The 16,884-nt window shown below is 29.8% G+C and overlaps 1 protein-coding gene across 2 annotated transcripts in view; it reads right to left on the bottom strand.

The window, feature by feature from the left end:
- LOC107456098 (monoglyceride lipase) overlaps positions 1–16,884 on the bottom strand; it is a 77,862-nt gene that overhangs the window by 51,738 nt on the left and 9,240 nt on the right. For both annotated transcript variants that reach the window (XM_071187562.1, XM_071187561.1), the window contains exons 2-4: positions 10,810–10,958; positions 7,759–7,895; positions 1,970–2,080 (exon numbers count right to left, since the gene is read on the bottom strand). In XM_071187562.1, the coding sequence (XP_071043663.1) occupies positions 1,970–2,080; positions 7,759–7,895; positions 10,810–10,958 (397 nt within the window). The remainder of the gene's footprint in view (positions 1–1,969; positions 2,081–7,758; positions 7,896–10,809; positions 10,959–16,884) is intronic.

The raw sequence follows: 16,884 nt of genomic DNA, 5'->3' as shown, positions 1-16,884 counted from the left end.
ATAAACAAAAGAAATATAAATACATAGAATTCACCCCTATTTTTTTACGCATAACTTTGGTTTATTCAGGTTTTCTCAAAAATAACCGAGATCTAAGTAAATAACCAAGTTTTTTCAAGAAATTTAAATTTAGTTAAAAGTTCATCAATAGATGGCGCTGCTGCCTGAAAAAACCATAAGGCTATGTTTTCCCCTGGATGTCGGACTGAAATGTTTGTGGTTTATTTTGTGTCTTATAATGGTTTTTATATTTAAACTTTTTTTATATAGTCCTCAACTTGCTGCGCTGGTGGCAATTTTAAAACCTTGTTTTCTAGCTTTTTCTCTTATCAAAGCCACCCACCTCTTACGAACTTAGTAACTGGCGAGAAAAAATAAACTAGTTTCCTAAACAGAATACAGCAAAACATACATTTCTAGTTCTTTAATTTTTTTTTCTTCTTTTCATCAATTAATTCTTCAAATCTTCGTCCAGTTTTAAGACACCTGATATTTTTCAGTAGGGGAGAGTGGGGTCAATTGTAACATTTTTTACTTAACTATTTTTAACTAACAAAAAATCCAATATATTATTAGTATTAATTGACAGACGAGTAAAGTAGACTATCCTATACCAGAAAAAAAAATACCTTATTTTAAATGTTACTATATTAGTTATTAACAATTTCTGACAGTCGTGCACTTTTTACAATTGTCCCCACTTACGGGGTCAATTGTAACAGTTCATAAATTCAACTAAAACATAGTTAATTATCATATTATCATAGTTGTGATATATTTTTTTATTGATCAAAATAGTAGTGATATTTTAGGAGTAAAAATAATAATGAGCAGAGACCTAAAGGGTTAAACTTTTAACTTTAAGGGGTTAAAAATTTTAATTTATGCTGTGAAAGGTGACAAATAAAATAATGCACATGCAACATAATATAAATGATATAGGAAACTATTGGTGGTTCTTAAAGAGTTAAGTAATGGTTTGTAAACATAAGATTATTTATTTTCAGCTGTTACAATCGTCCCTTTACTTATTGTTACAATTGTCCCCAAGACGCCATTTCAGCTTCATTTGTTAAAAACAATGCTAGTTAATTAACAAAACTAATCTTTTTTTTTTTAAATGTTAATTAAGGTGTCCACTTACATATTCGGTTAATAATTTTTATTTGTTTAAACAAAATTACTTTGTTACAATATAATATTCTAATACCAAAAAAAGTACTTACGTAGCGTGAAAATATCTTTTGTGATGTAACTCTTTCAAAAGTACATAAAAATGGTTGCCAGCAGGGGTGTACATGTAGATTTATTAAATACACCTTGTGCGCCACCTAGGAACCAAATCTAGAAATCGACACTCGAAATTTTTGCTCTGTTACAATCGTACCCTGTTACAATTGACCCCACTCTCCCCTAGATATTTAAAGGTTCAGACTGAAATTATACGCGAAAGACAAGAACTTGCAAAGACAAGTGGCAGAGTAAAATAATTTATGTAATAATATTGCACTCATCATGAAGATATTTGTTCACTCGGTTTTTTCCTTCATGTGGTTCTTTTGGTGACTTTAACCATAATAAATTTTTACCATACGATATTTTTACAACGGTACTTTACTCGAGGTTTAGGGCATAATAAAATTAGTAAATTTACATGATTCCACAATCATGCTTTTTTTGCTCAAAGTAAAATTCCTCACAAGACATACAGGAGAGAAATTATTATCCGAAATCAATAAACTAAATTTCGAAAATTTACATTTTTTTTAATGCAAAACAATAATACATTACTGATATTTAATTATTGCACGGAGATAATAATGCAGTAATAAAAATATTTTCTTTCAATCTTAACTTTATGTTATGCTACATTTCATGAAAGTTGTTACTGCAATTTTATGTTCATACAACAATATATCACATTTTAATATTAAATTATGTTTGTAGAGTGCACGAAACTTGTTCATACCCTAAAAGGAGTGGTTAGTGCAGGATTAGTTTTGACAGCAGGGGCAATCAATATCAATCCATCGAAATAATTTGGACTTCGCAATGCAGCTAAAATCGCAATAGTGCCACCCTGGAAGAGGAAGAAAAAAAACTAAAATTACCCTTGGAATTTGAAACATATTGGTGAGAAATCTTAGGTCACTTTTAAGTTATGTTTACAAACAGAAACTAATGAGATCACATGATGATCTTTGTTAGATAAGTAAAGTAAAGCTGATCGACTCAATTATGCATTCAATAGAAGAAAAAAAATTTTCAAATATTTGAAACATTTAAAGTCTGATTTTGCTAGATAAGTCAGTGAAACGGGTCAACTTAATTTTTGCATTTAATAGATAAAATTGTCAAGTCTTAGAAGCATTTAAAGTCTGCTCTTGTTTGATAAGTAAAATGAAACTGGTCAACTTATTTATGCATTCAATAGATTAAAAACTTTCTAGCTTTTGAAGCATTTAAAGTCATTTAAAATATTATTTGTGTTTTCCGGTGATAAACTAGCCTGATAAATGAAACTTAACGTAAATTTTAAAGCGAAAAATATTTATTTTAGAATCTAAATTGAAACAGAACCTCACAGATCGATGTACTTATTCGATTATAAATACCTGGCATTGGACTGAATGGTACACGCTGGTGGTCTCATTCGAGCCAAATTTCGAAAGAAATAAGTAATTTGAGATGGAAAAAAAATTACATTCTCAGATTTGATCACCACCTATCAATTGAATTTTAGCAAACTGAGAGAACGAAAGTCCCAATGGACACGCCATAAATGTACGTGATATCTTCCGATATTAAAGAATATAACAAGTTATATTCTTGCTCAGAAAACAGGGTGAATATTTAAATTGCACTTTTTGTTTACTTCTGGTCAAACAATTTGTTATCTTGATTGAAACTCATATTTTAAAAAAAGATTTTCTTTCAATTTAGTTTTTTTTATTTAAAAATATGTCATCGTTAACATAATGCAAATTGATAAAGCAGCAATAAAATAAATAAGGGGAAACAATTATTACAAGGTTTTCAGATTAAAATAAAAAAACATTGTTTTTTTCAAATCGTATTGAAAATGTATAGAGTATTTAAAGACGACAAGCAATGTTATGTGTAAGTTTCAATTTTATTCAATTGTAATATATATATANATGTGTCGATATCGTAAAAAACCTTATGTAGTAAAAACTCATGAAATAAAAGAAAAATGTCAAACTTACCGGCGTGAATTAAAACACGGTTTAGGTTTAGAAGTACAATAATAAAACAGTTAACAAAAATCGCGAAGATGTAAAATATATATATATATATATATATATAACTACTTTCAATCTACTCTTCTCTTAGCAAGAAGATGTTATTTGAAGCTTTTTAAACTTTCAAGATATTCAAATGAAACTTTTTTCATTAGTTATCAAATAAGATTCATTATGAAATTATGAAGAAAAAAAAATTTTTTCAGCCCATGCGTAGTATGAAAGAACTATTTAAAATGCTCATAACTTGTACAATTTTTAATTTTTTTTTCTTCAAAATTTTAAAATAATAATTTTGCTATTAATTAGAAATTGCTCCGAAAATGTTGTTTAATTTGTTGCACATTTTTTTTAATTTTTAGCGGAAAAACATAAGTAATAGAATGTCGATAGGTCACATTTCACAACTGCTGCAAAAATATTTCATGAGAAATCTAAATTTTGCATTTACAAGGCAAAGACCCTTAAAATGCCCTTAATCAGCATTTTTTTTCATAAATATTCCTCAAAATAAGAATTAATATAATACTATGAATGAAGTAAAAAAAAATTAAAACAATAAATAAATTAAATACTTTTTGAAAATGATCTAATTTATAAAATAAATACCCTAATAAGGGATGAGCTTGTAAACATCATTTTCACATAAAAATAAATAAGGATGCTGTCTTAAAACAATCTAATGGTATTAATGATTGAAAAACAAACCTTGAGTATTAATAAATTTGATGACTAAAATATATCTGTATCAAAATTCAGGCTTGCCAAGCCTTAAAATGTTAAAATGGTACCTTAAAAAGGAAATTCTTGCTAGTATTAACGTGATTATACTACCACTATAAAATTTTTCTAAGAACCGTGAGACCCCTTTTAATATTGAGATGTCCACACTAATCCTACCACTATGCGTCCTGACTAGCTGTGTCGAAAAATTCTTCGTAGAAACTCATTATTTCTAAATTAAAGAAAAACAAATTGTAATGACTATAAAAGTTTTAATAAGCATTTTCATATGTAACATAATACCTTCGATTATTGAAAATATTGAGTAAAAATAGTTTAAATTCACAAATAAAAAGCATATTAAGAACTTACTTTTCCACCATATAAACCTTTTTTTTTATTTATTTTCTGAGTACCAATCCACACTTATGCCCATACATTAAGGTTAATGCGGGTTCCGGCAAATAATTGTTCAGACACAAATCAAACATGACTTTTTCATAAAGCTCATTTATTAAGCAAAAGATAAAGAACAAAAATACGGTGTATGTATGATACGATTTATTAAAACTGCGATTCCCCCTGGAGTAATTATAAAAAATATATTATTTCTAAAAACTTAATATTACGTGGATGGTATGGTGGTTAAGGCGTTGTATGTTTCCCAAGCTATTAAACTCAATCCGCAGCAAATTGAGTATCAGATTATAGGCATGATCTCAGGGAAGCTTACTACACTCTGCAAGCAACGCTTTCCGAAGTTCCGGTACACATGAAGAGCTGGTTATAATGGGTTGCAACTCGTCGGCCAAGCATGTACCACACATGCCCTATCGGATTTAAAACGGGTCAAAATGCTGGCCTTTCCATACGGGTCATATCCTCAGATTGAAGGCATTTGCCTAAGATATTTGCTCTTTGAGGACGGACGTTCTCCTCCATAAACTCCTTCCATGAGCCCCATGGCATCCTAAACAAACGTACATGTTGTTCCAGAATAAAGTCACGGTATATTTGGCCAGTCTTGTTTCCAATTGAACATGTAGATCTGTTCTGGAGCGCAGTATAATTCCTCCTTCCTCCTCAAACCAGCAATCCTGAACCACCATAAAGATGCTGTTCAATGATGTTGTGTTGATGGCAATGGGTACCTTGCACTCTCTATATAAAAGTCTGACGTGAATCAGACTGCTACTTAAACCTAGACTTGTCGGAAAACATTATACAAGCCCACTGTGACAATGTCCGCAATGCAAGTTTTCTACTCCAGACTAATCGCTGGTGACAGTAAGTTGCCGTGAGTGGAACACATCTATCAGCCAGTGAGCATATGGACCAATATTTCCCAAACGTCTGAACACAATTTTCTTTGAAACTGTGGTACCCGCAGCTGCAGATAGATGACGAGACAAGTCGGATGCTGTGCTCCGTCCGCTTCGTTTGGAAGTTACTGCCAAATATCAGTATTCATTAAGCTTTCGGGTATGTGTGACCTGTACTGTAACGTCTACTGACATTTCCATCATTTTAAAACAGTTGCCAGAGCTTGGAGGCAAATCTTCATGTACTTCTAAGTTTCTCGGATATTTCCATCTGAGTACTCCCACATTACAGTCGGCTGATAATTCTACCACGTTAAAAAACCTCCACTTGCTTCCGCTGTGTCAAAACTATTTAGTTAATCCACTGAGCGGCTTACTGAACACTTATGAACAATTTTACTTCTCTGGCACCATTTCTTGTATACCCCTCTCTTACGCTCTCGTCATTGTGAGGTACTATCGGCCTCATCTGGTAGCTTTTTGTAATTTTCATATTATTCTTGGAGATGTGTGTGATAATTCGATAACTGAAATATTTACTTGGGAGCTCAATTTTTGAATTATCCTTAATTTATGGACATGTGAGTAGTATTTTGTCTTGTCATTAGATATGCAATTGTAACACAAATTTGGCAATCTGCGTAAATTTATAAAGAATTTTGATTAAAAATTAACAGAAATATTCTATTTGTTCACTCTAACCCTCTCTTACTTATATTAAAAATACATATATTAAAAATGCATGCATTAAAGGTAAGTTTGAAAAATTGAAGAGTAGTTAAAATAATATTTCACGAACATACTTTTTAACATTGAAAAATCTAATGGATAGTGCACAAAATTAAAAAACTAGAACTTCCATTATTTTTGACCAGATTTTTATTGTTGATGCAATTTTAATGATTCAAAAATTTAACCTGAAATTTTTGTAGTTGATATTTTAAATTACGAAATCAGACACAAAAACATAAACCCAAAATAACCATGCATTTCTTTTTTCATCGGATTTGAATTATTAACCCTCAAACATACCTGCCAATTTGTACGGTTATTGGAGGTAATTTTTCTTAGTGATAGTAAATTTTACCTTTTAAAGTATCAATCTTATTTTTAAAAGTTTCAAAGCGATTTCTTTTACTCACCTCCACAAAATAGCAATTAAATCATTTGTCTATAAGATTTATTAAATAGGCAATATGCTTTAAAGTATTGGAGAAGTAGGTTAAATTTTAAGAAAACTCTATATACTTTAATTATTACTTAACTACTAAATTCTAAAGTCTTCCTTAGTGAGGGCCGTGGTAGCCCAGCAGTTAGGGAATCGGACCGGGATTTGATCCTCGACTCGCTTAAGACCCATCTAGTACATGCGATGTACGTGCTTGTAAAATCGTTGGAATCAAAAACCCTCAGAGTCCAGTTTTTGAGTATTTCACCATATCTCTCGAATTGTTTAAGATAATAAAAAATTTCACACAATTATAAAATTTGTTTATTCAAAGATAATTGTATGTAAAAAAAGTTTAAGCTAATTAATGATAATTTCAATTTTTATGCATTTCACCATGTCGCTGGAATTGTTTCAAGAAATAAATAATTTTTCAAGCAAATCTAAATCTCGTTTATTGAAAGGTAGATTGATGTGAAAGATACATCTTTATTAATATTTATTATTTTGACTATTTTTTGCAATGGTCAAAAAATTTTTATTTATAAGCTATGCAAATTTTTACATTTTATATATATATNCTGCGCTCACAATCCGGGTTCGCTTATTGGGTACTGAGTATGTTACACAAGGCGCCCGGTGGCTGTGCTGTAGCGCTTCGCGCTGTCGTGCCACAGGTCCCTGGTTCGATCCTCAGCCGGGCAAGGTTGACTCAGCCTTTCATCCCTTCAGTGGGTCGATAAATGAGTACCAAGCATGCTTGGGAACTCATTGGTTCCATCACTGGGGGTTCCGCGTTCGGCTGACCACCTGACCGGAACATCTGCTCCTGCACCCCAGAGCCCAAGGTGAAGAAAATTGAGATGGGCACAGAAGGCCTTGGCCCTCCAGGGCTGTCGTGCCGCTGAGTTTAGTTTATATATGTATATATATATATATATATATATATTCAGAGCTTTACTTCCCATATTTAGAGGGTTGAAACCAAAAAAAATTTATTCAGAGGATACTTTTTCTGTCTGATTAATATTTTGCGGGAAAAAAAAAAAGAAAAAAAAAACAGCATTTAAAAATTCATAGTTGGCTTATTTGAACTAATTTTTTCAGTAATCAAATTTTTAATTATCTATGTAGTTGACAAAAAAAAATTGCTATGAAGTGTTTTGCCCGTGATACAGAGTCCTCTTAAGATTGTGTAGACACGTAAAAATCTAATCGCTAAAACGAAAGTTATTAAGGTGTTCGCTTTTTTTTAATTTTGAGCACTTCACTATATAATTACCATAGAGTGACCACAAATGTAAACAGGCAAATCCGGAAATCGTATCTTTACTCGTTCTATGTGAAAAAACACATCGTCTACATACTTTTGAAAGGTGTCAATTTGAGCTCTAGCTCCATCACTATTGCCATGACCAACTATAAGAAAAAAAAGAAAAAATTCTTCATTTTTTTACCATCCTAACTGATAAGTCAATTTGTTTGGGTAGACTTATAAAAAACATTGAATGTTTTGAGAAAAATATTTAAAAAAAAATAAACCTTTTTACATCATTATAACTTGCAAAATAAAAAATAAAAAATTTCAGAAAAAAGCTATCTTTGAAACAATGAAGACTGGGTCAAACCTCTTTCCCTTCGAAAGAGTAACGAACAAAAGGGAGGTTGTTGCCACTACTGAAAATTATTAAAACGCTGTTTAAAATTTACTAATTAAACATTAAAAAATATACAATTTACTATTAATTTCCTATTTAGCATACAATCCATAACTATTGCATCTCGCTACAGCATATTAACAACAATCAGTAGGTGATCAAAAAATCGAAAAATTTATAGTTAATTTATGTTTTTAATTAGACTCTTTAATTATCCTCCCGCCATGGGGAACGACTACATCTTATACAACATCAAACATCTTATACATATGAATAAAATTGATTGAAGTTAGTTGAATTGATTCTTCGATAAAAACCTATATAATGCTCAACTTCTATCTTTATTACCCGTTCAATGCAAGGTTTTGCTATAGTTTTAAACCAGGCCAACATAAAATCTCCTATTTTGGCATCTTATTTTTAGAATCTGTCAATAAATTCAAATTCTTGGCAATTTTTCTTTCTTTTTTTCTGTCTTATAAAAATATTTGCTTTTTTTCTGTAATAAGTTACTTTGCAAAATGTAAGGAAACACTCCTTTATTGTTAAATTTCTCGTTTTGAATCTTACATTTAGGATCTGTCTGTAAATTGTCGAGCTTAGTGACCGATTTTTGCATAAAAGAATTTTTGATGAATTTTTATCAAATTTATTACTTTGTTTCAAGCTATCTTGTCTCTAGTGTTCCTTTAATAGATTTTATTTTCAGTAAATAATTTCTCCATGAGAGTAGTGAAAATAAAATGGCTTGTCCGGGACAAACTCTCATGGGTAAAAGCAATCTCACTCACGATAGACTGAATGGCAAAGCAATGTGTTATTAGCAAGAAATATTCGTGCTTTCCTAACAAATATTTGAAACACTATAGTATGGAGCAAAGTGAATGTTTACATGCTGATTTTTGTACTTAACTTTCGAAGAAATTAAAAGAAATTGAAATTTTTAAGCGGAATGAAAAAATTTAAAAGAAATTAAAGTGTGTGAGTCACATTCCAAGTTTATCATGTGTTATGTGAGAGAAACTAAAATATTTAATATTTTCTGTAATTATCTTTTAAATAATATTTGCTTAGGACAATGATTAGATAATCTTTAAAATGTTTAGCTATTTACAGCATTTATTTATTTATTTTATTTATTTATTTATTTATTTATTTTGTATTGTATGTAATTAAATTTCTTCTGTTACGCTATTTTTAAAAAAATGATAATATATTTCTGATAATATTTTATAAGAAAAAAAAATTTTCTTATATAATTTGAAAAATTATAGAAGATTCTTAAATAAATAAAAGTTTAAAAATAAGTTTTAAATAAATTTCTTTAATCTTATTTTAGTAAAGGCCTCAACAGATGTCGTTGAATGTTTTTTAAAATTAGATTAATCATATTGTCTAAAACATATTCTATTTCCTTTTCTGTGTTTGAAATATATAAATATAACTTATTAGCTCCAGAAAAACAAAATAAATTATTAATGAATACAAGATATATTTTATTTTATTCATGGCGCTGGCTGACGTAATTTGTTTCACAAAAACGATGGATAAATTATTTATTTAATTCAAACAAAAAGACTGTTAATATTTCTAGTGCTGCCCTCTGTTGAAGAAATTAAGTAGCTGGAAAGGTCATTCTGGTCATATAATAATATAATCGTATGCAAGTAATTTATGATAATTTGCAATGTTTAACTTGGTTAAATATATTTTATTGTTTCTGCTTTTTTACTTTTTCATGTTTTTATCATTTTACAACTATTTAATTTTCTTTCTTTTTGCTTTCTTTTAAGTGTTTGCTGATCGTAGTCACAACAAAAGTACTCGTTGCATATGTCTGTGATACCTTCCAACTGAAAATAAAACTGTACCACTGTTCAGAATAATTTGAACATATGATAATAATAAAATACTATCAAATAATTCTGAGTTTTGGAACTTTTAAAATAATTTTAGATAAAAATGCAGGCATATAATATATTTTGCATCGTATCGAAAAGCTTAAATCTTAATGCATCACTAAATAAAATATTTCTGAACAAATTATCAAAAAAGTACGTGTTTATTCAATTCTCGCAAAGTATAACTGGATAAGGTACCCACAGCCAAGATTTTTACTGTAACACGCAGCGTACTAGTAAGTCACAACTATTTGTTAGGAATGTGATTCTTTAAGTATTTTGTGATGTCACATTTTTGGAAACAATTTACTAATCATAGGTACTTTTAGCATTCCATTCTAAGAATTAAAATGAGCATGGTGGCTTTTCCTATTTGACAAATGGTGTTCTACAGTATGAAAAAAAAATTTCCAAATATTAGTACTCATAGCATTCCATTCTAAGAATTAAAATGAGTAAAGTGACTTTTTTTATTAAACGGATGGTGTTCTTCCGCGGATGGTTAAATAATTTCCTAAACATAGGTGCCTTTAGCATTCCATTCTAAGAATTGAAATGAGTACCTTAATCTTTCATTTTAGATGAATGGTGTTCCACAACAAAGCTTTTTAAATTATGAGTAGCAACAACAACCGGGAATGAGTAATTATATTTTGAAGTCGAAGAAGACATTACACAAACGTAATATAATTTCTATGCTGTAAAAAAATACATTCTAGAATTAACACAAACATGCATTAAAATATGCATGCATTAAATAATAAATTCTTTTACCATGGTCATGGGTCATTACGAAGTAGCGGTTAAAAGCTAATAGTCGAGCCAATTGACAATACAGAAGACAGTGTTCTCCATACCCATGGGCAATAAAAACAATTGCTCTGCAACATCCAGGGTCAGAGGTTGCAGATAACGAGCCTTCTCTAGAGCAAAAGAAATAACTTTTAGTCAGTGTAAAAAAAGTAAAATACAATTAAGAAAAATTATTAAACACTTTATTGCACTCTACACTTCATAACATACACTTAACTACACCTTCATAAACATATATATAGTGCCAGCATTTGAGTCCACTCTCTTAAATTTAAAATAGCTTTATTTGTAGTTATAAAAGAGGTGTAGTGTGACCACTTTCTGAGGATTCGCAAAAAAGCACTATAATCCTTATTTTAGTATATCTAGTATTTTTTTTTATTGAGATTTGAAGCGGTATCTTCATTTTGAATCAAACATGAGCTAATTTGGAAGTATACTTTTTTTGTAAACTTCAAAAAAAAATCTAATTGACTATATTAGCCCCATGACACAGGACGCTAATTTGCAATCCAGCGGCCTATGACGACTCGTTCTTTGTTTGGAGATTTTTCTTCCAGCTGTGGATGGTTGCAATTATTATGCAAGCTTTTATTTCTTTTTAAATTTGTTACCTGGACAAAATAAGAATTCAATCGAACAAGAATCAATTCTTATTATTTTTTTTTATTTAAGAAAATGCCAAACGGGAGAGCGGGTCATTAACCGCCACTGGATTGGAAAAAATAATTATTAAAAATAATTATTAATTATTTATAATTAATTAATTATTAATTATTTATAATTAATTAATTATTAATTATTTATAATCAATTATTTATATTTATTTTTCACTTATAAAAAACATATAAATAATAATGCGACACATTTTAGTCTATAAGTACTGCCTTTAGTAGATAATCTAAACAAATTTTATTTAATTTAATTTAATAGCTTGATGAAAACATGTAGGCCAACTTCTATTTGGTCAGAAGATTTTTCTTGAACATTTGCAGTGGTAGCAAATACTGGACTTTACTATTTGAGTTTTGATTTGATAAACTTGATTAGCAGAGCCTGGTTTGTAAGGCACTCGGCCCATGTCCAAGAGTTCGTGGGTTCGATCTCCGCTGACCGAAGACTCCCCGTGTTGTAAATGGTGACTGGTGCACGTTAAATCTGTCGAATCGCAATGTCCTCCCTGTTCCCATAAAAAATCAATACCTCTGGGGGTACTGATCCAGGAGTTTCCTTGTCTTCTGGATTGGTTCAAAATTACAAGGCTACGGAGTTGAGCATTAGTAGTCGTAAACACAAGTCGTCGTCGTATACAAAAAGTCGTATACAGTATATATTAGTAGTCGTATGCAAAAAATATATATGCATCATATGATCCAACAGGAATGGTTTTGAATTTAACTTGAATCAAATTTTCATTAGTTGATGCTTATACTAATATGGTTTCTAATTTACTGCATCAATCAACAAAATTATTTTAGTTTCATATTCATAATAACAATATATTTAATTGCGTAAAGTAAAGTAAATTCCATAAATTAGATTTTAATAATATTTCACGAAAAAATTATTTCAAAGTTTTGTATTTTATTTTAAGAATAATTTCAACCATAGGTGCATGATGAGTGACGTCACAGCAAAGGATTTTCATGCAAGTTGCCTTAGTTTTTGAAGTGCATATTCCTTTAAAAAATAATAGTGAATTTCTAAAAAAAATTATCAGATAAGTCTAGAAATGTCATTTATTATTTTTTAAAAGAAAAATCATAATAATGTTTTATCAATATCTTTGGAGCGTATATTATGTTTATAAAAATCTAAACAGCAGGGAAGAACAGAAAAGCAAAGATTTTAAAAAGCAAAAAAGGACCTGTAATTAACTGAAATCGTTCAAGCTCGTAAAAGAATAGTTATGGAACATCTACACAAAAACTGAAAAACAAAATTGCATTCCGAAAAAATGCAAATGAAATTATTTTCAAACCCAAACACGCATTTTTAAGATGAATTCAGTCGTAAAGATAATATTTTATTGATAAAGATAATTTAAACATATAAATTACATATCACTTCTTAAAAATTAGTATCATTAAATTTGTACTAACCCAAAACTTTTCCAAATTGTGTTAAATGCTGAAAATATAACCATTTGCGTGACATGATATTTTCAAATAAGAACATAAAACTTATGAGTCTTTAAAGTATAATAAAAATTGTTTAGTTCAATTTTCCGTTAACTTTTGTCTATAAACTTCATAATTTATCGAAACAAATAATTAATACGAAATTAATTAATAAAAAAAACAAATAATAATAATTAAAAACTTAAAATTAAACTTACTTCGAATTTTTTTAACTTCTGTTTTACTAAGCGAAATAAAATACATAAGCATTTTATGATTAACTATTAAATATTTTTTTACTCTAAGTGCTTTATAATGATTGCTATAGGTAGTAACTATTAGGAAATAAAAAAATATTTATTTTTTAGTTTAAAAAGATTAAAAAAGCACGCCAAGCAATATAAAAATAAATATTTAAAAACAAGAAAAAATAGAGAGAGGCTAAAATATTTAAATCAAATCGCAATTTCCTTTATGTACTAAGAAAAAATACGCTATTATCATCTTTTATCCTCTGCAACCTTTATAAATAAGTTAAAAAAGAAGAAAGAAAAATAGAAAAAAGAAAGAAAATAGAGAAGAAAAATCTTGAGAAGAAGAAAAAAAAATAGAAAAAAAGAAAGAAAATAAAGAAGAAAGAAAAAAGAAAATAGAGAAGAAAGAAAAACAGAGAAGAAAGGAAATAGAAAAAAGAAAGAAAAAAGAAAGAAAATGGAGAAAAAAGAAAATTAGAGCAGAAAGAAAAATAACCGCGTAAAAAATGTGTGCATCAATCGTGCATGTCACCGAACTGCTTACAAAACCATAACAAGTGAAATAAAAAATATAATTAAAATATTGTAATAATAGACTTAACTAAAAAACAAAATATTACATTTCCGTTATTTAAAAGATTCTACCAGATTACTACACATTTCTTTGCAGCAAACTATTTCGTAAGAATTAAAAATTAAGCATATGTTGTACTTGAGTATTAAGTCCTTAACTGTCTAATGGTACAATCTACGTTTGATTTATAAATAAATAAAAATTGTGATGAATTGAAATGAACTGAACTATCATTGTTTTTCTTTTCATAACAAAATCTTCTTTTCTTTTACAGATTAAATTTCAGTGGAATAATTTTACAAATTTATATTAGAAGCATAAAAAGAAATTTTTTTTAAAAAATCGTATTCGTTATGAATTATTTTTTCTCTCAAAGTCAGTAATTCAGTGCAGCAAATGCTAACTTTTGCTGTGTATCTATTTATTTACACAGAGAAAAAAATCTGGTAAAATTACCGTATGGTATGATATTGACATCTTTTGTTGAAAAAATAAAATATTGGTTACTAAAACCAAAATATACGGTATTAAACAATTCATTAGGCAATTTCTTCGTTTATAATGCAACGGTTTACCGAAAATTCTATTTTTTTTAAAATTATAGTTCTTATAACCACACATTTAGTAAAAAGTACAAAACTGAAAAGTAAATTTAATTAAATAAGTGATTTCTATACCATGCTCTAAGGTTGACAAAATTACCAAATTTTTCCATATTTACCAAATTTTATCACATATTATAAAACCATATTTTATTTTTAATTTCACCAAAATCATTACCAAAGAGCTTTGGTAAAAACTACGGAGCATTTTGATATTCCCATAGAGTCAGAAACACGGTAAATGTCACCATATTCTCATTGTTTTGACCATACTTTTTTTCCCGTCATAAGTTGTACGAGGGTTGCTATTTATATTTCTGGCCTAATAATGAAATAACAAATATGTAGGATCGAAATTGGTTTTATTGTTTTTCAAAATATTCTCCATGATGATCAATACACTTTTGCATGCGTTTGAACCAATTTTCAAAGCACTTTTTCCAGTCCGATTGAGGTAACTCCAAAACATGCGTTTTGAATGCATCAACCGCTTCTTCGGGGGTCGAAAATCGTTGTCCACGTAATTTATTTTTGATGTGTGGGAATAAGAAGAAGTCATTGGGTGCCAAATCAGGGCTGTACGGCGGATGACCCATCAGTTCGATCTTTCGCTCCGTCAGAAATGCCTTTGTTTGAGTCGATGTGTGAGAGCTCGCATTGTCATGATGAAGAATGATTCGCCTGTTCTTCTGCTTTTTTCGAATTTCTCCGATGACTTCTGGCAAACAAATGGTCGTGTACCATTCAGAATTGACCGTCCTGCGTTGCTCTAACGCCACTGTTGCCACATGACCGTTAATGCCGAAGAAACAGGCAATCATTTGTTTCGATGTGCTTCTTCCTCGAACAACTTTTGTTGGTTTTGCCTCGTCTTGGAAGACCCATACAGTTGATTGCTGTTTTGTTTCCGGCTCATATGCATAGATCCATGATTCGTCACCTGTGTAGATGTTATACACAGCCTTTGATGTACCTTGAACGTATTTTTCCAACATTTCCTTGCACCAATCGACACGAGCCTTTTTTTGAGCGTTTGTCAGATTATGCGGGATCCAACGCGAACAAATTTTTTTTACGCTCAAATGTTCATGCAATATTTTATTGATGCTAGTCATACTAATGTCCAAAGACGCCTCTATCTCACGGTATGTCACATGACGATCTTGCTTTATCAGTTCACGCACAGCATCGATCTTTTCTGGCACAACAACGGATTTTGGACGACCTGCACGGGATTCGTCCTGGATCGAACATCGACCACGATTAAATTCGTTATACCAATTTTTTACAGTGCTGTAGGATGGCGCTTTATCGCTGAATAAAGAATTAAGTTCATCGAAGCACTCTTGTCTTGACAATCCACGTCGAAAGTTATGAAAAATAATGGCACGAAAATGTTCACGATTCAATTCCATTTTTTGAAAGAGAAGAACTTTTCAATTTACTGTCAACAACACAAATGAAGCTATAATGGTAAATCGTCTGCTGAATTTATGTTTAAAAATATCAAACCTTCGATAAAAATCGTCTGCGGTCGCCTAGCAACACTTACTGTTGCCATGCCAGAAATATAAATAGCAACCCTCGTAACTAATTTCATCCACTTGCCCCAATTGCCGTTTAAATTTATACACCTTCCTGTAAGAAATTCAAAAAGACATTTTTTTAATGTCTCCATTTTTCCAGGGAACATTCAATCAATTTAAAAAATTAAGTAATCGATAATTTTTCAGGAGTAAAAACCAGGAAGGAAATCTTCAATTTTTTTAAACATTGCTATTTTTAAAAATATTTTGACAAATTGATTATGTTAAGACTGATTTCCCTTAACTAAAATTTTAATTTATTTATTGGGTTGATCGGAAAATAATTATTATTATTATTTTTTTTTTAATGAAAATGAAATTTGATTTTCTTAAAGTGAATAAATGTTTTATTGAATCATTCATTGCCCATTCTGGACTAATACATCTTGCCATCATTAAGGTGATTCCACGCGCATAAAATTTCTTATCTTAGCCGGAAAGAAAACTGATTCAAGTAATTTCTGACCTCTTTATTTGAAGTAAAGGTTTTATCATCCCAAAAAAAATTGTAGGGATCGAAAGATTGACAATCCATTTCTCGTCACTAGTGATAATACTCTTCAAAATTGGATAATTTTTGTGACATTCGAGACGTTAACGCAACGGCACAAATCTCTTTCCTCAGAAACATTTAGGACTCATTTCTTGAGCTTTGAGATTAAACGTTAGGCTTTTCAAATGATCATAAACAGTCGAATTCGATACATTTATTGTCTCAGTGACAGTGGCGTACGCAGAATTTTTTCAAGGTAGGTGTTCATAATTTTCTGGAACTACTAAAAGAAATTCGAGTATGTAATAAAGCACACTTATTTCCCTAATTTAGACAGCTTGACAATTTTGACTTTTTATTTTGACAACATTGTTCAGTAAAATTTTGATTTGATTTTTTAAATTTAA

Source organism: Parasteatoda tepidariorum, chromosome X1, assembly GCF_043381705.1.
Source record: "Parasteatoda tepidariorum isolate YZ-2023 chromosome X1, CAS_Ptep_4.0, whole genome shotgun sequence".
Lineage (NCBI taxonomy): Eukaryota > Metazoa > Arthropoda > Arachnida > Araneae > Theridiidae > Parasteatoda > Parasteatoda tepidariorum.
Note: the sequence above shows the minus strand (reverse complement) of the source record. Positions and strands in the feature narration are given on the sequence as shown.